Source organism: Durio zibethinus, chromosome 24 (genome assembly GCF_047325235.1).
Source record: "Durio zibethinus cultivar Kanyao isolate XHJ-2024 chromosome 24, ASM4732523v1, whole genome shotgun sequence".
NCBI lineage: Eukaryota > Viridiplantae > Streptophyta > Magnoliopsida > Malvales > Malvaceae > Durio > Durio zibethinus.
In genome coordinates, this window is record NC_143185.1 from 13,755,497 (window position 1) to 13,778,265 (window position 22,769).

At 28.0% G+C, this 22,769-nt stretch overlaps 1 protein-coding gene and 1 pseudogene across 2 annotated transcripts; both read left to right on the forward strand.

Annotated features, from left to right (window-relative positions):
• Nucleotides 1-842: 842 nt before the first annotated feature.
• LOC111316379 (aspartic proteinase Asp1-like) lies at nucleotides 843-20,381 on the forward strand (annotated as a pseudogene). The gene is made up of 4 exons (XR_016333118.1): nucleotides 843-1,034; nucleotides 18,534-18,677; nucleotides 19,170-19,393; nucleotides 19,942-20,381. The product of XR_016333118.1 is annotated as an aspartic proteinase Asp1-like (transcript).
• On the forward strand, nucleotides 20,273-22,377 carry LOC149511942 (aspartic proteinase Asp1-like). The gene is made up of 4 exons (XM_089753453.1): nucleotides 20,273-20,389; nucleotides 21,519-21,653; nucleotides 21,929-22,129; nucleotides 22,239-22,377. The coding sequence occupies exons 1-4, from the start codon at nucleotides 20,273-20,275 to the stop codon at nucleotides 22,323-22,325; spliced, it is 540 nt and encodes a 179-aa protein (XP_089609579.1). The 3' UTR covers nucleotides 22,326-22,377.
• The last annotated feature ends 392 nt before the right edge of the window (nucleotides 22,378-22,769 follow it).

Genomic DNA, 22,769 nt, shown 5'->3' on the forward strand with positions numbered 1-22,769 from the left:
TTCTACTGGCCTAATATGATGAAGCAGGTGCAGGAATACATCTAGCAATGTAAGGTCTACCAACGGAACAAGGATGGGCATGTCGCTTATCCGAGTTTACTGTAGTTAATTTCAGTTCTAGAACAAGCATGGGAATTTATCATTATGGATTTTGTGGTAGGACTACATTACTCTAAAAAGTTCATCTGTGTCATAGTAATCATTAAAAAGTTTACTAAATATGCCCATTTTTTAACCTTATCCCATCCTTACACTGCTCTTTATGTAAGCAGATTGTATTTGGATCAAATTTCCAAGCTTCATGGAGCTCCAAAGTTATAATTTCATATAGAGAAAAAGTTTTCACCAGTGCTGTTTGGCAATAGCTCATGAAACTCGATGGCACATTGGTGCATCTCGCTATAGCTTACCATCTTGAGTATGATGACAATCTGGAAGACTTAATCAATGCTTAGAGTTGTATCTAAGATGCATGTATTCTTTCAAACCAAGAACTTGGGCTTAGTGATTACCTTTAGCTGAATGATGGTATAACATAAGATACCATTTAGCTTTGAAAATAACTCATTTTCAGGCTTTGTATGGTTATCAACCACCTAGATTTTTTTTGGGATACTAGTAGTAAAGCTAGAGTCTCCACTGTTGAGGAACTATCAAGGGAAAGGGAAAGGCTGAGTAAATTGCTAGTGGATCACTTAGAAAAAGCTCAAAGCAGAATTAAGTACTATGCTGATAGAAATAGAACTAAAAGAGAGTTTAGTGATGAAGTATATTTGAAGCTCCAATCCTATAAACAAACTTCCTTGGCATTTAGGAAAATTTGAAACTTTCTGCAAGGTTCTATGGTATCCTTTAGTGGCAAAGTAGCATATAAGCTTCAGCTACCTGAGTATTCAAAGCTATATCGAGTCTTTCATGTCAGTTTCCTAAAGAAGAAAGTTGGAGCAAAGGTTATTCCCAGCACAGCCTCAACTGAGGTAGGAAATTATGGACAACCCCTGGTTTACCCTGCTGTAGTACTGGACAAGAGGATGGTAAAAAGAAACAACATGGCAACACTCAGTTATTGATAAAATGGTCAAACTTAGGTCCAGAAAATGCTACATGGGAGGATTTTTCAATCCTCAAATCATAATTTCTCTTTTAATCCTTGGCAACAAGGATTGTCTCAAAGAGAAGGCAATGCGATGAAATTACAGGCACATTAGGAAGGTGACATGACGTTGGGCATGAAAGAGGCTAAGCTAATGAAAGATATGGAAAAGCAGAAGGAACTTGAGTGGGCCTAAAGCTTCTAGAAGTTCTAAAAGGATCATGCATGTGGCACTAGCTATAGACAATAATGAAGGAAGCGGTATAACGATTACTGAGCTAGTAGGTTGACTAGTTAATTATAAAGATGGCGACTAATGATTATTGGTTGTACCAACTACCCTAGTTTTAATTGTTTTAGCTACTTATTGTTAGGATCACGATGCAAGCAATGAGAGAATATAAACCAATGTATGCACTTATTGAAAGTATGAATGGAAATTTGCAAATTCTTCTCTCAACTTTTTGGTCTATTGTCTCTTCTCTTTTACTATTTCTTCTTATTACATCACAGTTACAAGAGGATGCTCATGGAAAGCTTATAAAATAAAAAGAAGTTTGAGAACGAATAAAGAGCTTAGAGCTAAATTGAGAATGTTGGTTGGATGATATATATCAATCAAATGAAAGTTGCATCTATTTATATGTCATTTTCGATTAAATCATGCGACATATTTATATTATTGAAAAAGTCAACAATTTATGAAATATCATATGGGATATATAAATAGTAAATATTTGTTTCAAAATAGATTTGGACATGTAAAGTGTAATAAATTATTGATTTTTTAATAATATAATTATATGATATGATTTGAATGAAAAAGACATATGTTGACATGTAATAACCCTTTTATACAATCCTTTTTTATCCTTAATATATTTATGTTTTCAACATTTATACACAATCATATCAAAATTTATGGTAATATGTTAATTTTTCAAATTTACTAGTTATCTTCAAGATTTCTCTGAGTAAAATAGATATTTTCGTTGATAAATTAACAAAAACATAAAAAGATTAAAAAATACCGATCTTTTTAGCGTTATCTTTGTGGATTTTTTTTTTTTTTTTTTTACATTTAAAGAAAAAAAGTAACAATAAAATAAAGCTATGTTCAGGCAAAGTTAAATAACATTTTGAAAGACTTAAAAATTTTAAAAAGATTAACTTTTATCAAATAGGAAATTCATTGTTTTTTTATACTTTTTAACCATTTTCTAATAATTCAAACTTCATCTAATAGTTGTTATTCGAGCTTAAGAATATTTGATATAAACTTTGAATTCTCCTTTTTTTTTTTAAATAAAAAAATCTTATTTGTTATTAAAAAATTAAGATGTATAATTTGAATACCTCTATCTTTAAAACTTGCTAAAATATAGCAAGCCAATGTTTTAGTAGTTGGATCAATTTTTTGATTAGTTGGCATGATTTTAAAATTAGTGCTTGAAAGTTGTGGATTCGAAAAAACTTATGCATTGAATATTCTCTTCAAATAAGTATAAAGATAAAGGTTCAAAGATAGATTAAGAATAAAAAAAAAAAAGCAACTAAATAAAAATAATCATTATAGTTTGATAATTTACATTACTTTCTTATAATATAAATAATAAATACAAAATAACAAAATGAAACTTCAGTTAATTGTAATTAAAAACTCAAACTAAGTTCTAACATAAAAGGAAAGTGGGATTTTGGCAATCACAAACAGCCCTTCTCTTATTCTAATTCTAATATCATTTTAAAAGAAGTTTTCTAAGAAATTACTGCAATTTAATTGAATATATTCTTTTTTTTTTTTGTTTAACCAATAACATATGCTTACTTTATCGATGCTTATAGTTATAAATAAATTCCTTTTAAAATTTTAAATTAAATTTAATAATTCATATATGCGTGTTGTTTTATGTTCAACATGTGTAAAAGAAAAAAATTTTCATGTTATTATTTATATTCATATACCAAACATAAAATACATTTTTTGTTTTTGCTAAATTAATATATGATTTTTATCAAAATTTTAAATCATATTAATTTTATATTTTTTATATCTTGCGCTAAAATTATTAATTCTATTGCCAACTTTATTTTAATTTATTCTACAAAACTTGTTATTTTTTTAAGTCTCAAAAGTTATTACCTGTTTGAATTGTTTATTTTTTTTTTCTATTTTTTAGTATTTTTTTTGTTAGATAACTTATTTATTGTTTAGATTTGTTCCAAAAATTACCACATGAATTCTCCAATCTAAGAGGAAGGGAAAGGAATCAGTCAATCAAAGAACCTAATGGCAACACAAACATTAGAAGAAACCTCATTTTGAACTATATTATTATAATTCATAAATACAATGAGTTTTTCTCTAATAAAAGGAAATATAAATAAACAAGTAATTCTCATTAATTGTTTACCTGCAAGAAAAACGCCCATTAATTAATTCTCAACATTAAATATCAAGATCTTCACTAATCAATCAAGGCATATATATAAATAATAAGTATCAAAATTATACCACTTTAATTATATTTACATAAATTGAAACTAATATGCAAAAATTAAATTGAACTACTTAACTAATTAAAATAAAAAATTAACTTATGCAAAAATCTAATTAAACAATCTAACAACTTAAAACAGAAATTTAAATATGTAAAAATAAAAAATTAAACTTAAACAATAACTTAAATAAATCAAAATTGTAAGTAAAGTTAAAACTTAAACATGCAATAACAATTAAACATGTAACAAGCAAAACTGAATTTAAACCAAAACCTAAAAGGCAATTTAACATGCTGGAGTTTAAATTGAAAATTGAAACTTAATAATTCACTAAATAGCAACTTAATAAACTTAATTAAACATGAAAAACTAAGATCAAACTAAAACTGAATTAAACAAATTAAATTAACATGAAGCGAAACTTAAACATAATTAAATGATACTATTAAACTTCAAGAATAGTAAATTAACTCTAATCTATCATGCATGAAACATAAACAAAAAAATAAACTTAAATAACACTTAACAAAATTTAATTTTAAGCAAATTTAACTTAAAAAAATGAATGCAAAAGCATTAACCCTAATCTAACAACTAAATTTAACTTGAGAAACTTAAATATTAAATTAACGTTAAGTTACATAAACTAAACTTGAATTAAATTTAAACAACGAATTAAAGTGAATAGCAAGAATAGAAAATTAAAGAGTTTGAACTTAAATAAATCAAAATAGAATTTAAAATGCTTGAAAATCTTCAATTAAACTTGCAAAAATTCTATTAGCTTAAAAGCAACTGAATTGAATTAAAAATTTAAGAAAACAAAGTACGAAAGCTTAAAAGAACAATGGTTGGTTTGTCATTCCAAGCTTTAAACTAAAAAGATATTAAAAGAACAAGAAAATAATAAAAGAAAACCCTAAAAATTTATAGGATGAGTTGTTACCCCAACCATACTTTTTCCTATTGCCTAAGTTAGCTATTTATATAACAAAAATACAAGAAACCCTAAAGAGATAAGTAAGAAGGGCGACTAGATTTAATTTGATCTCTTTGTAGTTTGGCCAAGCTTAAACTCTTTCAAGCAGTTCTCAAAGTCCATCTTTAAGTTGCTTGTACGGTTAAGTCTTTAAGCAACTTAAAAAGTATTGATTAAACTTTTCTTTAGCTTTAAATCTCTTAGAATTTAAGAATGGTATGCGAATAGGGCTTTTCAAGAGAGAAAAAATTTTGTTGCAATTACTTTTGCACCCTTGGCAACCTTTTAAAAAAAAATCTTCAACTTGTCGTAGGTTTTGTTTTTCTTGAAAATTTCTTGGAATTGCCTTCAAATAGGACTCTTCTTGAAGAAAAGAATTCAAATTCTAAATTTAAATCCTATGTTTATGTCACCCCTTCTTTAGGAGTCAATCTTACCCTAAGTAGGAATAAATGAAATTCAAGTAAAGGTAGGAATCCAAGTCAACTTAGAATTTCCTAGTCAATTTATGAAAATCATCCCCAAGTAAGCTTCACCAAGTAGATCTCCTAGCCAATGTAAGTATTCCAAGTCAAAGTGGGATATCCTAGTCAAACTAGGAATCCAAGTAAAAGGAAGAAAACCTTTTTCAAGTAGAAAAACTAATGACGGTTCATCTTTTCCATGTTAAGGTAGAATTTGTCAAGAATTCTCCAAGATTTAGCAAGAGTTCTTTTTTTCTTCAAAATTACCTACATATCATCATATTAAGCACATTAAAAGTAAAAAATATCTTATTTTACCAAGAACAAAACAAAATTAACTCATTTAAGCATTGAAAACTAGTTTAAATAACTCTTGCTTATCCTTAAGCAAAATAAAATTAAGCTACATCAAAATACACATGCTTGAAATCATATAAATTTCCAATGGTCAAATTCTCATAAGTTCCTCAAAAATTGCATGATGAATATAACTTAAAGAAAATTATAAACATAGCTTAAACAAAAATGCATTCAAAAGTTAGCTCCCTTTCAATTGCGAATTTCCTTGTGTGTGTATAATCAATCTCACATCAATGCAAGATATTTAATTAAAATCATACGAACATGAATTCAACATATCACCTTAAAGCATGCACTGATTTCATAAGTTTACTTTTTATATACTCTTTCCACTAATGTAGCCATACTTAACCAAAAATCAATGGGTCTTTATTAAACTTATAATGTTAGGCTATGATTAAGGTATGATTAACGAAAATTTAGGCTCATAGCTCCTAAATATGTATTACTTAAGATTTTTTTTTTCAATTTTGATAAGAGAGCTTTCAAGAGAATTTACGCCCCTAAACTTAGATTATCATTTTTTTTCTTTCTTTTCTTATGAAACAACAACTTTTCAATGATTTGCTTATAAACCTTGTTATTTTCAATCAGTATGCATTGAAAAACCAATCATTCTTTTTTTTTTTAAAGCTATTTTTCAACTTTCATTGCTAAAATAGAATTTGCACATTGTTTTATTTTTTTTTTAAACTCCTCATTTCCTTCCTAATATAACATAGATTTCATATTTTAATTTGATTGATCCATATACACATAGGGTAAGTTAGAAAAATGAAAATAATAAACAAATGGTGGCTAATTAATGTAGGTTAAAAACAAAAAAAGGATATATAAAAGGTTAATAAAGGGTGACTAAAGATAAACAATATAGAGGTTAGCTTGAAAGGCTCAAACGATCTAAAAATCGCCTAAGTGTTGTCTATAATTTTACCTCAAGAGATGCTTAAACAAATTCTAAAATAAGTACACAACTTTAAAGATAAATGCAACTCCATATATATATATATAAACTTTAACTAAACATGTATACATTTTCATAATTACGATTAAGTGCTCAAAAATATGAAAATATCACAATTAGAAAGAAATAAATTCTAGAAATCATCTTATGTTTTCACTACATTCATTCTTTTTTAATAAGTTATAATCAAAGTCAATCAAGATTCTATCATTGGATTATGAAAATTAACAAAGGAAGCATACAACGATTCAAAGCAAAACCAATTAAGCTCAACAACAGAAATTTTTAAAAATTTTGAAAATAGCTTTGCACAAATTTTCTCTTTCGCGAACTTGAATGACACACTGTGCTTAATATGTAGAAAATAAAAAAATTAAGCTCTAAAGGAAGAAAAATACTCTTCTAAACTTTAAAGAATGATTCTGATTTTTGTAAGAATTATCCATGTGCTGCACATTATCATAGCGTCCTTTCTCTTAACTTCCTTAAAATATTGTTCCTACAAAACAAAAGCAAAAAAAAAAAAAAGCATTACATGTTCTTAATGAAAACCACAATAAAGAAATTTAATCTTAAGTATGAAAAACTTGAAAATTAAAATTTTGATTGCTTCTCAAGAAACATTGACTTATAGTTAACCAACTTATCTATCTCAAAAATCTTCCTTCAAAGTGCTTTGAACGACCTAAAGATAAATGGATGCACATAGTGTACCACCTTTACAAGAACTTTAGCCTAATATTCTTATTCATAAAAGCCATAATCTTTAGTTAATTTTAAAATATAACAAAAATCAGTTTTTTATGGTTTAAAAATAATGAAGGTTGTCACTGTTGATGTTTGTCAATCTTTTGGATTTAAACTTCCATAATAAGCTCTCTTTCCTCACTTTTTCTTCTTGATATTTCCCATTTGCCATAATTTTTTGGTAATAAACTTAGATAGTGTAGGCTTTTCTATATCTTTTTCATCACTCCTAAGATTTTCAACCACATTTTTTTCTTCAATAGGCTCAAGTGTTGAAGGTTTTTTTTTTTTTGGACTTTTTTTTATTTTTTACCTCAATTTCTTCTTCAATGAATTTAAGTGGTGTAAGCTCTTCAACATCCTTTTTTTTTTTTTATATATAGGTGATTGCTTCAAAATTTTTTTTGCCTTTTTTTATTAGAATAAACTTAATGTCACTAGGCAAAGTTTCTTGAAGATTCTCAATAGCATTAGCAATCTAAACCACTTGATCCTCAAGGTTCCAAATTGAAACCTCTTGTTTTTGAATGATAGAATAATATATCTCTACAAAGATGATTTTTCCTCTTGAAGTGGAGCTTGATAAACCAAATTATTTGAATGCCTAGACTCTAAATAAGATGCAGCCCTTAATTATTATTCAAAGAGAAGTTTTTTATGACTCTCCCAACTTGGATTATAGAGAATAGGATATCTTTCACTAGTATGGCTCCCTCTACATATTTCACAATAAACAAAAGGACTTTGAATGGCATTTGCTCCAAAAGTGTTGAATTTTTCATACTACCATTGATACTAATTAAAAGCTAATACTTTTAGTAGATCATATGCTTCTTTAATAGACTTTCTTATTAAAGCACTTCAAGTTACAGTATCAACAATGGTTCTAGTTGAATCAACCAAACCATTATAAAAGATTTATATTTGAAACCACATTGGTAGCCCATGCTGAGGACATTTTAGAGCAAGCCTTCATATGTTTGTCATGTTTCATAAAGAGATTCAAAATCATGTTACCTAAAATTAGTAACACCATCCCTTATTCTCATTGTTTTCATTACTGGGGAAAACTTTTCCAAGAACTTGTTAGCTAATTCATCCCATGTAATAATAGAATTTGGATGATGTAACTTTAAACAATTCTTTGCTTTGTCTCAGAGTGAGAATGGAAAAAGTTTAAGGTAGATGGCATCATAAGGAACACCATCATATTTAAATATATCACAAATCTTCATAAAATTGACAATATGAGCATCTGAATCTTCATTAGGCAAACCTCTAAATTAGATAGAATTCAAGATTGTTAGGATAATGTTTATGTAATACCCTAGCCCAAATGATAATTGGGCTAGACTAATATCAAAGCCCATTAATTTATTAAGAGATTAATTAGTAAAAGAAAAAAGGGTTGAAGTATTAAATGATCGAGAAACAGAAAAAAAATATGAGTTCTTCTTTTTCATCTTCATTAGGGTTAGATAATATGAAAAATCAAGTTGGAGATTCAAAATCAAAGGCTATAATCGAGTTAATCTCCTAATGGTGAGTATATGCCCTTTTTTTATTTAAGAAAAAACTATCATGTTGATTGCTATTATTTGGAGTTGAAGTTTTGAGAGAAAAACCCAAAAATTTATGAAATCTTTCATTAATCTTCATGATCTATTTGGATAAATTACTGGACTTTGTTTATTTCATGTTTTTAAGATTTATTGATGATTATTGAATGGAGTTTAAAAGCTAAATTTTAGCTTTTAAAAATTGAAGGAGAAATTATATTTTTAGATGAGATGTTATGATCTGCAATAATGAATCAAAATAAAATTTTATATTAATGGATAAACTATTACTGTGATTATTATATATCATTGGAAAGCATGTTGAATCTACTTTCTAATAAAATAAATACAAATTTAAGTTTTTTATGAAAAGTTGTCTAATTTTTACTTAAAGATATGCAGGCTATAAGGCAGCAGCATCAGGGTTAAATTATAAAAATTATCTTAATTTTTATACAAGAAACTACAAATCAAGCCATATATGTTTCGAAAACATATTGAGTTTACTTTTTAACAGAATAAGCAGAATTAAATTTGGAGTTTCTTATGAATAAATGTGTAATTTTTGTTAGAAGGTATATAGGCTATCTGGTAGCAGCATCTGATGTGAATTGTAAAAATTGTTATAATTAATTCATAAGGAATCACGAGATGGGCCATATATGGTTGAAAGCTTGTCGAGTCCAATTTCTAACACATTAAAAAGATTTTAATTCTGAGTTGTTATCTTAAGATATGGTCATTTTAGTGAAAGTAGCATAGGCTACCAGAATTAGTTACTTGAGTTATTTCTTGTTTAACTTAGTTGTTTTGGTATAAGTGGTCTCAAATGGGCTGATTAATTACTATCATATTGAAATGATCTTGAATAGGCCATTAATTATGTTGGAGGAAAAACTAGGTGGTGGAATCAGAAGGAGATAAGTAGAATCTCACACATTTTACTTATTTTCGAAGCTATGTATATATGTATGTTTCCAAATGAGTAAATATTTTTATTTTTTATTTTTTATATATGAAAATATGATCAAGCATATGATTATTTTATGTTTTTGTTATGTAAATGATGGATCATGGTTATGAATGAAATGAGAAAATGATTTATGTTTAAAGAACGATTTTATGATGACTACATTTTTACATTTTTGGGAAGTGAAATCATTGACACCAAAACTAGTTTTATAGCCCTGGCTAATGGTTTATAGTAGTTAGCATAGACATGATCATACGGCCCTGCTAACGAGTTATAGTAGTTAGCGTAAGGCATTGGCTAGTGAGTTATAATAGTTAGCAATGATCATGAAGATGAAATTATCGATACGGCCAATGTTACGGGTTATAACAGTGATCGTAGCTAACGATAAATGAATGATAATGATGATGATTTACGATGATTTTTAATGATTGATCCATGATTTGATTTGATTACGATATTTGAATGATAACATATTTTACAATGATTTATAAAATGAAATATTTTTATATTGATTTATGATTTACGAAATGTTTGACATAATGATGATTTTGGAAATGTTTTGACATTATGATTTTACTAACGTTTTGAATGATCTATATGATTTGTATAAAAAAAATGCTTGATTCGATAAGGTGTGTGAACTTATACTTGCTGAGCTAAGTTTACTTATTCTCTTTTTACTTTTTTTTTTACAGATGAATAAATGATAAGTTTGCTTAGTTTTGTGAAAGCTAGAAGATCAAATAGGAAAGATTACTTAGTCGTCAAAGATAATGTTTGCCAATAAGATCTTATGAAATGGTTTTGTATTTTTATATAGATTGTATTTGGATATATAGAGATTTATCATTAGTTAGATTAAATATATGAATTTTACTTGGTAGACTATATCAATTTATTGACGAATTTTAGAATGATTAAGAAAAAAAGCTTTGTATTACTTTAAGGTAATATGGTTGTGTTACATCTTGGTTTCGGGGTGTGACAAAAAGTGGTATCAGAGCTTAAGTTACAATCTTTGGAGAATTTTTTTTAAGAGTTAGATTATGATTTGTAGATTGTGATGATATTTTCTTTAAAAGCTTAAGTTATGTTTCTTGGAGATTTTATAAGAGTTCAAGTTATGATCTTTAAACTATGTGAGATGTTAAAAAGCTTATAGTATGGTTTTAAGGATTTTCTAATAACCACAATTATGATCTTTGAAGATTTTTAAGAAGTTAGATTTTGATAATTGAATTGATGATGATTTTCTAAGAATGTAGTGCATGATCCTTATATTGAAAGAGTTATTATATGAGCATGATTATGATCCATATACTATGTGGAGATTTTTAAAAATTTAGATGATTTTTCAAAGACATAACTTTGATCAGTGACTATAGTGGTGAGTATAAGTAAATGATTCGATGAATTTTGGAGTAGTTAAAGTTTCAATGAATTATTGGAGTAATTATTTTGGTTGATATTTACATATTGCTTTTAGATCTTGTAGTTAAGATAAAGTATAATTATTTTGATATAGTGCGATTTTATAAGTTGAAGAGATTTTCGATGCGACTTATAATGAGACATATTTTATGAGTTAAAGGATTATTCAAGAGAATGATTTGATCATTGGAGATCCTATGGGTTTGAGAAAAGACATTTGACTTAATGAGATTTTGAAGTATTTGATAAGTGTAAAGTGAATTCTTAATCATGGATTAAAAGTGGTATTTGAGTGTACATTGTTGGAATTAAAAGTATAGAATATTAGAGTTTGAATGAAATGATATTTTGAAACTTTGAAGTAATTATTTGTGTGTTATAATGTTTGAGAATTTGTTTTGATGGATTTATTGTGATAATTGTGGTAAATAGTTTAATATACGTAAAGAAAGATATTCACTTGATTTGATTATACATTTTTATTGCGAAAGTATTTAAGGTTTGATCATGCGAGTTGGACGTTTGTATAGTTAATTTAAAGTTTGATCATTAAATTCCTATTTAAAGTGTACTGATTTTTTTGTAATGGCTAAATGGATTAATTTGTAGTTATAATTTTTAATTGAAGTATACTATTAGATTCCTTTGAATTTTATATTTATAGAGAACATTGTCTATTGTGGTACGAGGTGGTGTACTTAGTAAGAAATTAAATTTGTGGATAAAAATTAAAATTGTGGTTATCTAGATGATTTAGTAAGGAAGTTGATTTTGAAAGAGTAATCGATTTATAGAAAAATATATATGTTTTGGCTAAAAATGATTGTTTGAAATCTTACAAGGGCAAAAGATTATTTGAAATCTTATAAGTGATGTTTTATGTACTTGGTGATGCTGAGCATATATTTGATTTTAGAGAAGTTTGAAAAAAAAAATTCTGAAATAATGTGATGCATTTGGTTATTGTTTATAACTATACTTTTGGCATGAATTCAAGTATTTAAAGTTCTTGTTGATTCAAATTCTATAAGAGAATTTTACTTACGGATTATGATGCATAGGTTTTGGCTTTGACGTGGAGATGATAACAATATATTTGGTAAAAAGAAAATTTAAGACATTATGATGTTTGTGGGGATTATGAAGAATCAATTGTTATATGATAATTGGTCTATTAAATCAAAAAGAACACTATTCGGAATTGGAGACAACTTTGATAACTAGAGATTTAGATTTGAATTTACATGGTGCAAACTTATGGATATGATTTATTGCATCGATTTTATATATTTTATAATGGTTAATTGATAAAAATTTTCATATTGTCAGTGGAGAAAAAAAAATTAAAATATTATGTGATATATTTTTTTTTTTGTGATTAAAGGATTTGTTGATACTATTATTCAACTTTAAGGTTGTGTATGGTTATGAATACCCAGCATAAAGTGAATAACATGAAATTTTGTGGACATATGTTTTTCTTGTTATGAAATAATGTTATGAAATTTAATTTGTCAAATTTTATTAGAAGGAAATATCAGAGTGCGCAGTGGAAGCCTGATTTGATTTAAGTTCTAAATTTTTTATGCTATCGTTAGTTGAGAAAGTGATGAATCTTTAATAAATAAGGAGAAATGAATTTTGGGTAAGAATATTTTGTGTTCCCTTCATTTTTAAGGCTTTATCGTTGACTTACATTCTTTTAAGAAGTGCTTATGTCATAACTTGAAAAGAAATATTTTATAATGATTGTCATAAGACAAATATTCAATGATTCATTTTAAGGTTTTGTGTGGAAGTAAATCTAAGTCTTAGACTCATTGGCATAAGGACAAAAAAGAAAAACTTTTATTGCTTGAATTTATGAAAAAATTACTGATACATTTTGGTTGATTAAAGAATGGTTTAAAGTAAGCAAGAATTAGGTCAAAATTCGGAGATAAGATTTGTACCTTCAAGTGGTTAATCATTTGTACTCAAATGTGTCATCATTAAAAATGTTATGAGGATTATAAGGTAAGGAATGTTAAGTTTACATAATGCAAGGACATTTGAAGTTCTTGGTAAAGTGAAAGAAATTCAATACAAAAAAATACTGTCACCTTAGATGTTTAATGTATATGAGGAATCTATGTCAAGAGAATATCTTGATAGAAGCTATATGGTTGGATATAAGTATTTAGAAATTCAAGATGATATAAGCTTTAACATATTAAAAATATTTTTTTTGAATGTTTGATTGGAAAGAACAAATTTTGAGGCAAAATGATTACTTTTGTCAAAATTTAATGAGACAATCACATGGTAAGAGAAGTGATTGCAAAAATAAAACAATAAGATATAGATGAAAATCAAGTTTCGAGGATAAAATTTTTTATAAGGAGGGGATAATGTAAACTCTAGCCCAAATGATAATTGGGCTAAACTAATAACAATGCCCATCAATTTATGAAGAGATTAATTAGTAAAAAAAAAATAGGCTGAAGTATTAAATGAAAGAAAACCTAGCTATCGAGAAACAGAAAGAAAATAGGAGTTCTTTTTTTTCATTTTCCTTAAGGTTAGAGAATATAAAAAATCAAGTTGGAGATTTTAAATCAAAGGCTGCAATCGAGTTAATCTCCTAATGGTGAGTATATGCCCTTTTTTATTTAAGAAAAAACTATCATGTTGATTGCTATTAATTGGAAATGAAGTTTTGAGAGAAAAATCAAGAAAATTGTGAAATCTTTCATTAATCTTCATGATCTATTTGGGTAAATTACTGGACTTTGTTTATTTCATGTTCTTAAGCTTTATTGATGGTTATTGAATGGAGTTTAAAGGCTGAAAGTAGGGATTTGAGTTTTTAAAGATTGAAGGAAAAACTCTATTTTTGGATGAGATACTATGATCTACAATAATGAATCAAAAAAGAATTTTATATTAATGGATAGATTATTGCTATGATTATTATATATCATTGGAAAACATGTTAAATCTACTTTTTAATGAAATAAATGGAAGTTAAATGTGAGTTTTCTATGAAGAGTTGTCTAATTTTTACTTAAGGATATGCAGGCCGTAAGGCAGCAGCATCAGGGTTAAATTACAAAAATTGTCTTAATTTTTATACAAGGAATTACAGATTAAGCCATATATGTTTCGAAAAACATATTAAGTCTACTTTCCAACAGAACAAGCAGAATTGAATTTAGAGTTTCCTATGAATAAATGTGTAATTTTTGTTAAAAGGTATATAGGCTATCTTGCAGCAGCATCTGACGTAGATTATAAAAGGAATTACAAATTAAGCCATATATGTTTCGAAAAACATATTAAGTCTACTTTTCAACAGAACAAGCAGAATTGAATTTAGAGTTTCCTATGAATAAATGTGTAATTTTTGTTAAAAGGTATATAGGCTATCTTGCAGTAGCATCTAACGTAGATTATAAAAATTGTTATAGTTAATCCACAAGGAATCACGAGATTGGCCATATATGGTTAGAAAGCTTGTCAAGTCAATTTCTAATTAAAAATATTTTAATTCCAAGTTGGTTATCTTGAGATATGGTCATTTTAGTGAAAGTAGCATAGGCTATCAGAATTAGTTACTTGAGTTATTTCTTGTTTAACTTAGTTGTTTTGGTATAAGTGGTCTCAAATAGGTTGATTAATTGCTATCATGTTGAAATGATCTTGAATAGGCCATTAATTATTTTGGGAAAAAAACTAGGTGGTGAAATCGAAAGGACATAAGTAGAATCTCACACACTTTACTTATTTTTGAACTTATGTATATATGTATATTTCTAAATGAGTAAATGTTTTTATTTATTATTTTCAATATATGAAAATAGGATTAAACATATGATTATTTTATGTTTTTGCTATGTAAGTGATGGATCATGCTTATGAATAAAATGAAAAAATGCTTTATGTTTAAAGAATAATTTTATGATAGCTATATTTTTACATCCCTGAGAAGTGAGATCATCGACACCAGAACTAGTTCTACGGCCCTGACTAATGGATTATATTTGTTAGCATAGACATGACCATACGACCCTACTAACAGGTTATAGTAGTTAGCGTAAGGCTTTAGCTAGCGGGTTATAATAATAAGCAATGATCATGTGGATGAAATTGTCGATACGATCAATGTCATGGGTTATAGTAGTGACCATAGCTAACGATAAATGAATGATAATGATGATTTATGATGATGATGATTTACGATGATTTTTAATGATTGATCCATGATTTAGTTTGATTACGATATTTGAATGATAGCATATTTTATAATGATTTATGAAGTGACATGTTTTGATATTAATTTATGATTTACGAAATGTTTGACATAATGATGATTTTGGAAATATTTTGACATTATGATTTGACGAATGTTTTGAATGATCTATATGATATGTATAAAAAAAATGCTTGATCCGGTAAAGTGTGTAAGCTTATACTTACTGAGCTGTGGTTTGCTCATTCTCATTTTACTTTTTTCTTTACAGATGAGTAAATGATAAGTTTGCTTAGTTTTGTGAAAACTAGAAGATTAAATGGGAAAAATTACTTAGTTGTCAGAGACAATATTTGTTAATAAGATCTTATGAAACAGTTTTGTATTTTAATATAGATTGTATTTGGATATATAGAGATATATCATTAGTTATATTAAAGATATGGATTTTGCTTGACAGATTATAATAGTTTATTGACAAATTTTAGAATGATTAAGAAAGAAGGCTTCGTATTACTTTGAGGTTTACTTCAAGGTAATATAACCGTGTTGCGTCTTGGTCTTGGGGTGTGACAGTCTAGATCAATCTCAAAGCTGTCAACTTCAATTTTGAGCCTCCTAATATTCAATTGGATGTCACCCATTCGAGGTATGGCATAATCACCAAGGATTCTCAGTTCCCAAGGATATGCCATTAGATTTTGAATTAAGAAAATAAAAAATTAAAAATAAAAATAAAAAGGTTGGAATTACAATTAGGCATTTTTACTATCGATATTAGCATTAAATTGCACCAATTCCTAACAATGGTGCCAAAAAACTTAATTGCTACCATAAGTGCACGAATTGTAATAGGCAATATAAGATGAGTAAAGTATCGTCCCATAAGAATTGTAAAAGAGTTAATACTAAGCACCGAAATTGTAATACCTCAATTATATTTAGACAAATCAAAACTAATATGCAAGAACTAAATTGAACTACTTAACTAATCAAAACAGAAAATTTATTTGTGTAAAAATCTAATTAAACAAGCAAACAACCTAAATTGAAATTTAAATATGCAAAAACAAAGAATTAAACTTATATAGCAACTTAAGTAAATCAAAACTGTAAATAAAATTAAAACTTAAACATGTAATAACAATTAAACATGTAACAAGAAAATTGAATCTAAATCACAACCTAAACAACAATTCAACATGCTAGAATTTAAATTGAAAATTGAAACTTAATGAATAAACTAAACAGCAACCTAAAAAACTTAATTAAATATAAAAAGACTAAGATCAAATTAAAACTGAATCAACCAAATTAAATTAACATGAACTGAAACTTATACTGCATTAAATGAACTTATTAAACTTCAAGAATAGTAAATTAACCATAATCTATCATACATGAAACATAAACAAAACAAATAAACTTAAATAACACTTAACAGAATTTAACTTAAGCAAATTAAACTTAAAAGCATGCAAAAACATTAACCTTGTTCTAACAACTTAAAATCATAGGTTGTGCAACAAAATTTAACTTTAGAAACTTAAATTAAATTAGAGCAGAACTAAATTAACATTAAATTGCATGAACTAAACTTGAATTAAAGTAAATAGAAAGAATAGAAAATTAAACATCTTGAACTTAAATAAAATGAAAACAGAATTTAAAGTGCTTGAAAAGCTTAAATTAAACTTGCAAAAAATTAAAGTAACTTGAAAAAATTGAATTAAATTGAAAACTTAAAGAAAACAAAGTAAGAAAGCTTAAAAGAACAATGATTGGTAACTAAAAAGAGCTTAAAAGAATAAGAAAACAATAAAAGAGAACCATACAAAGCCATAGGATAGACCATTACCTCAACTATGCTTTTTCCTAATGCCTAAGCTAGCTATTTGTATAACAAAAATACAAGAAACCTTGAAAAGATAAGTACAAGGGGTGGCTGGTTTCGATCCTATCTCTTTGTAGTTTGACCAAGCTTAAACTCTCTTAAACAACTCTCAAAGTCTTATTTAAGCTGCTTATAGCCTTTTTTTGGCAAAGTCTTGTATGATTAAGTCTTTAAGCATTAAAAAGTATTAAAAATTTTAGCTGTTTAACTTTTTTGGAACTCTTCTTTAACTTTAGATCTTTGAAATTTAGAACTGGTATGCAACAATAGCTTTTCAGAAAAAGAATATGTTGCAATTGCTTTTGCACTATTGATAACTTTCTAGAAATAAATCTTCAATTTGGAGTAAATTTTATGCTTATTGAAAACCTTTTGGAATTGCTTTTAAGTAGGATTTTTCTTGAAGAGAAAAATTCAAATTCTAAATTTAAATATCAGTGTACGATGTCCCTCTTTTTAAGAGTTTTTCTTATCTATGCAAATTCCATCTTAAAATATTAATAAGTGAATCTTAAGTAAAGATATGAATCCAAGTCAACTTTAAATTTTGTAGTTAATCTAAAAAAATGTCTCCAAGTAAGTTTCATCAAGTAAATCTCCTAATTAAAGTAAAAATTTCTATCTTAATCAAACTAAAAATAAAGTAAAAATGAGAAAATCTTCTTAAGTAGGGAACCAATGACAGAATTAATCTTTTCCAAATTAAGGTAAAATTTATCAAAATTTCTCTCAGATTTATCAAAACTTCTTTTTTCCTTTAAAATTACCTACACATCATTAAATTAAACACATTAAAAATAAAAAATTTATATATAAAATTAAGCAGTGAAAAACTAATCCAAATAACTCTATTTCCCATAGATTGATCCCAGCCGGAACAAAACTCAAGTCTTCTTTTGTTTCTTTCAGAAATTTTTATAAGAACAAATAGCAAACTGAAAGTTCCTCCTGGGGTTCAGTTCAATCACTTGTCATCAAAGAGAGAAGTTAAAGAGACAGTTAAATGGGAAAAGGGCAACTGAATGTGTTGATGCTGTTACTATTTTTGAGTCTCTGTTCAGCTTTTGGAAAAATTTTTGTATATTATGTTTTCAAATTGTGATATGGAATCTATAGATACACTAATCTACAGAGTGCAGAGGGACACTTCATAGATTGTGTACTTCTTCTTTTCATTGAATGTTCATCTGAAACGTGTACTATGTGTATATAGGGGAATTTATGTCTGTCTCTGGACTTAATATCTTGGGGGTTTTTTTTTTTTCTTGTAATTGCCTACAATATTATTGTATGATCACAAATTAATCTGTTTGTTATCTGTACATGTGGATGAAATCATGGAGTTCACCATTATTGTAGGTACTATAATGTTCCCATCAATATAGGTCAGCCTCCCAAGCCCTACTTTCTTGATCTTGACACGGGAAGTGACCTGGCATGGCTCCAATGTAATGCTCCCTGCGACCATTGTATTGAGGTGAAATTGTTAGTATAAAATATCTAGAGAATATATATACTTTCATTATTGTTAATGACAATAACGCCAAGTTATTTGTTATTTCCGGTATATCTGACACATTTTTTTAGTTGGTATGATTAATTGGATTGCTGATTCTAGGTTACCTATATTCTGATGGATTCATGATGAGATAGCCTGCATCTTATGAGCAAATTGTTTGTGAAATTGAATAATCAATCCAGTTATTTGCAGCTGATGCCACATGCTTCAAAATTTTAGCCTAATTGCTCATTCTAATCTTTTAGTTTCCTGCTTCAATGTTGCGTTATCAAAATTCTTTCAGTTTTTCTTTTTCCTTGTTATATCTGCTGGTTTCCGTGACCTCCAATTTCTTGTGTGATCTTTACTATTTACCGGATCAAAATTTAGTGAATGCCATGTCGTAGAAACTCATATTTGTTGGTACAGGTAAATGATTAGTATTAAATGTTTTTATCACCCTCTTTGCAGGCACCTCAACCACTTTACCAGCCCAAAAATGACCTACTGGTCTGTAAAGATCCACTTTGTGCAGCATGGCACCCACCTGGTGACTACAAATGTGAAAGCCTGGAACAATGTGACTATGACGTTGAGTATGTAGATGGTAGTTCATCCCTTGGAGTCCTTGTGCGAGATGTGTTTTCTTTAAACTCTACAAATAGAATCCGACTCTATCCTCTTCTGGCCCTTGGGTTGGTACTTTGGCCAAAATCATCTTCAATATCATTAATTTTACTCCTGTCAAAAGAACATTGGTCTTGCAAGCTGCCCACAGCACCAGTGCTATAAACGTCTATATTGTCATCATTTTAAACAAGGTCATTTATCATTTCTGCAGCTTTTATTTGTGGAAGGAACTTGGAGAAGAGAGGGAAAGTGTGGGGAGGGCGAAAAGATGGAATGAAGAGAGATGATGACTGAAATTCTAACTAGGAAAACTTTTCTTTTAAGATTTCTTTTTCTCTGATACGAAAGAATCCCACTGATACATATCACGAAATTAAAATGAATCAGTTTGAATCTGCATTAGACCTTTTTTCTAAACTTTTCTACATGACATCTACCATATAAGGAAGTTACTTTAACTCCAAAAAGGAGCATGTAAATGATCCTTCCCCTTTTTTTCTCCCTTTTGTCTTTCAATGCATTTAGCAGGGGAAATTTACTAGATTCTCCTCCCTTTATAAGTTGCTTCTCAACGCTTCCTTAAACATTTTGCCTTTTGATTCCTTGTCTGCAGTTGTGGATATGATCAAATTCCAGGCGCATCTTATCATCCCTTAGATGGAATACTTGGCCTTGGAACGGGAAAGTCCAGCATTGTGTCACAGCTTCAGGGTTAGGGTTTGATGCGGAATGTTATCGGTTACTGTTTAAGTGGAAGAGGCGGTGGATTTCGTTTCTTTGGGGATGGCTTCTATGATTTTTCATCTGTGACTTGGACATCAATGTCACAGACTCACAGGAGTTTACATAACAAAGACTTCTCTTCATTTTTTTTTTCTGATGGTTACACTTCATTATAATTGATTGCTTTTAAGTCTTGATAGCAAATCTTCTGCTTGTTATTCATGGTAGCAAGTACCAGAGATTTAAATTGTGGTAATGATTATGTTTTCGATCGCATCGCATTTGTTACGGTTGCAGATATAATGGAAATCTTTGCGGTTATTGCGACTATTGTGATCGTGAATTTTTTTAAATTTTGCTCAACTTTCTATAAAATATAATAATTTTAATTATTAATCATAAAATCTCTTATTTTATGATTTTTAAAGTAATTTATATCATATCATGTGTTTTATTTATTTAAAAAAAATATTTATAATAAAATATTCATATTTAAAAAATTATTTATATGATAATTAAAAAATAAAAAGAAATAAATAAATATGTGAAAAATAAATAATCATAACGAATAATATATTTAATTATTTAATTACCGTACTCATTAAATTATTACCGAATTATATTATGCATAAATCAAATAATAAGTAATTATGTATTCATAAATTAAATAAGAGCATTATTATTTATGAGTCAAAAAAATTGCTTTTTATGAACTTACAGTAAATCAAACTTGACAACCTCCATGTTATGAGCGATTTTCAACACTAATAACCTCAAGTCTACTTCCCTTGTCTCTTGACTAAATTGCACAGACTCACACAACTTCTCATCCCTTCATCTTGCATTCAATAATTTTTTTCTCCAAACCTTCATCCTCATCCCAATCTCTCAGTTCTCTTTTTATTTGATGTGTGCTATCTGCTTGCTTTTGTAAACCTCAAGTTTCACTCTCATCTCTTGTCTCTTATTTTAAGTCCCAGTAACTCTTGCTTCCTTCTATCAATGTAACATAGCTCAATCTAATCCCAAACACACAAAATCATGGCAAATTTGAAAATTAAAAAAAAAATAATTTGAGTGTTGAATTAATTGTTTACTTTAAATTGCATATACTTGATTTTGATTGAAGTTGAACTTGAGAGAATTGATTTTTTTTTTAAAGTTTAAGTTTTGTCAATTTTTTTTTTCTGAATTTGTAAATTGATGTTTATTTTCTTTCTTGTTGTTTTTATTTTAAGTTTTAGAAGAAAATCAAATGAATTTTTTTTTTTGAATTTTTGAATGAAAATAGGAATAGCGGCAATAGCGGATTGCCGTTATTCATCGTTATATCACAATTTACGGCCGCGATTCATCTGTTATAGACGAGATTCAAATTTTTTTTCGTTTTTTCTCTAATAGCGGTGACAGATAATGACGCGACCGCGAAATAACGGCCGCGAGACCGCTATTTGAATCCTTGGCAAGTACTATTCTCCAGGGATTGCGGAACTACATTTTGGTGGGAAAGCAACCAGTAATAAAAATCTCGTTGTAGTTTTTGACAGTGGGAGCGCTTACACTTACCTTAATGCTCAGGCTTATCAAACTTTAACAATGTTGGTAAGTTCTGGGGCAATTTCAGAATGTCTTCAAATGTTACTGACGTCTGCCAAGTTTTACTTTTGAAACTTGATTGTTTGCTAAATTATTGGGAATATAACAATTAACTAGATAGTTTGAAATTGATGCTGCTACTTCCTTACAGTAGCAATTTTCTCCTGATTCATTCTTGTGTACTTCTATCACCAAATTATTTTGAACTATAATTATGATTCTATTTTTCGTTAAATTTTCTCAAGTTTAACAATGAGTATAAATGTCATTTATATCTGCAGTTGAAGAAAGAATTAAGTGGAAGGTCGCTAATGGAAGCCTCAGAAGACCAGACACTCCCACTATGTCGGAAAGGTCGAAAGCCTTTCAAAAATGCACGCGATGTCAAGAAATACTTAAAGACCCTAGCTTTGGCCTTTACAAATAGTGGCAGAACAAAAATCCAGTTTGAATTATACCCTGACGCTTATCTTATAATATCAGTAAGCATTAACAGATCTAGCACCTTAAATTATCTTCTTTTGTGTGTGTGTGTTTCCTTTGTCTCTGTTGCTGTTCATACTGAAAACACTGAAATAATGTTTTTGACAGAATAAGAGAAATGTTTGCTTGGGAATTCTAAATGGAACACAAGTAGGGCTGCAAAATTTAAATATCATTGGAGGCAAGAGTTTGTAAACCAAGTAAGAATGCTTAATAGCTGATTTACCATAGTGATGATAACTTCCTCCATTTTTGTGATTTGAACATACATATCAATGCAAGACAGAATGGTGATCTATGACAATGAGAAACAAGCGATGGGATGGACCCCTGCAAATTGTGATCAGCTTCCTATGTCCAAAACTGCTAATATGTGAAAATTGTAACAAAAAATCTCTTTATCCTTCTGTCTTCATCTAAGGTATTATATAGAAGGTTACCCTCAAGCCAGGAAGGGTTATATATATATATATATATATAAAAGGTTGCAGTCTGATAATAGAAAAAGAGATTTCAAATGTTAGAATTCGAATTTCAAATTTATTAAATGCCATCAACTTTTAAAGTTGATTGTATGAATTAATTAAATTAAATTTTAAATTCATCAAAAAGAGTTTTACTCTGTATTTATATAGTTAC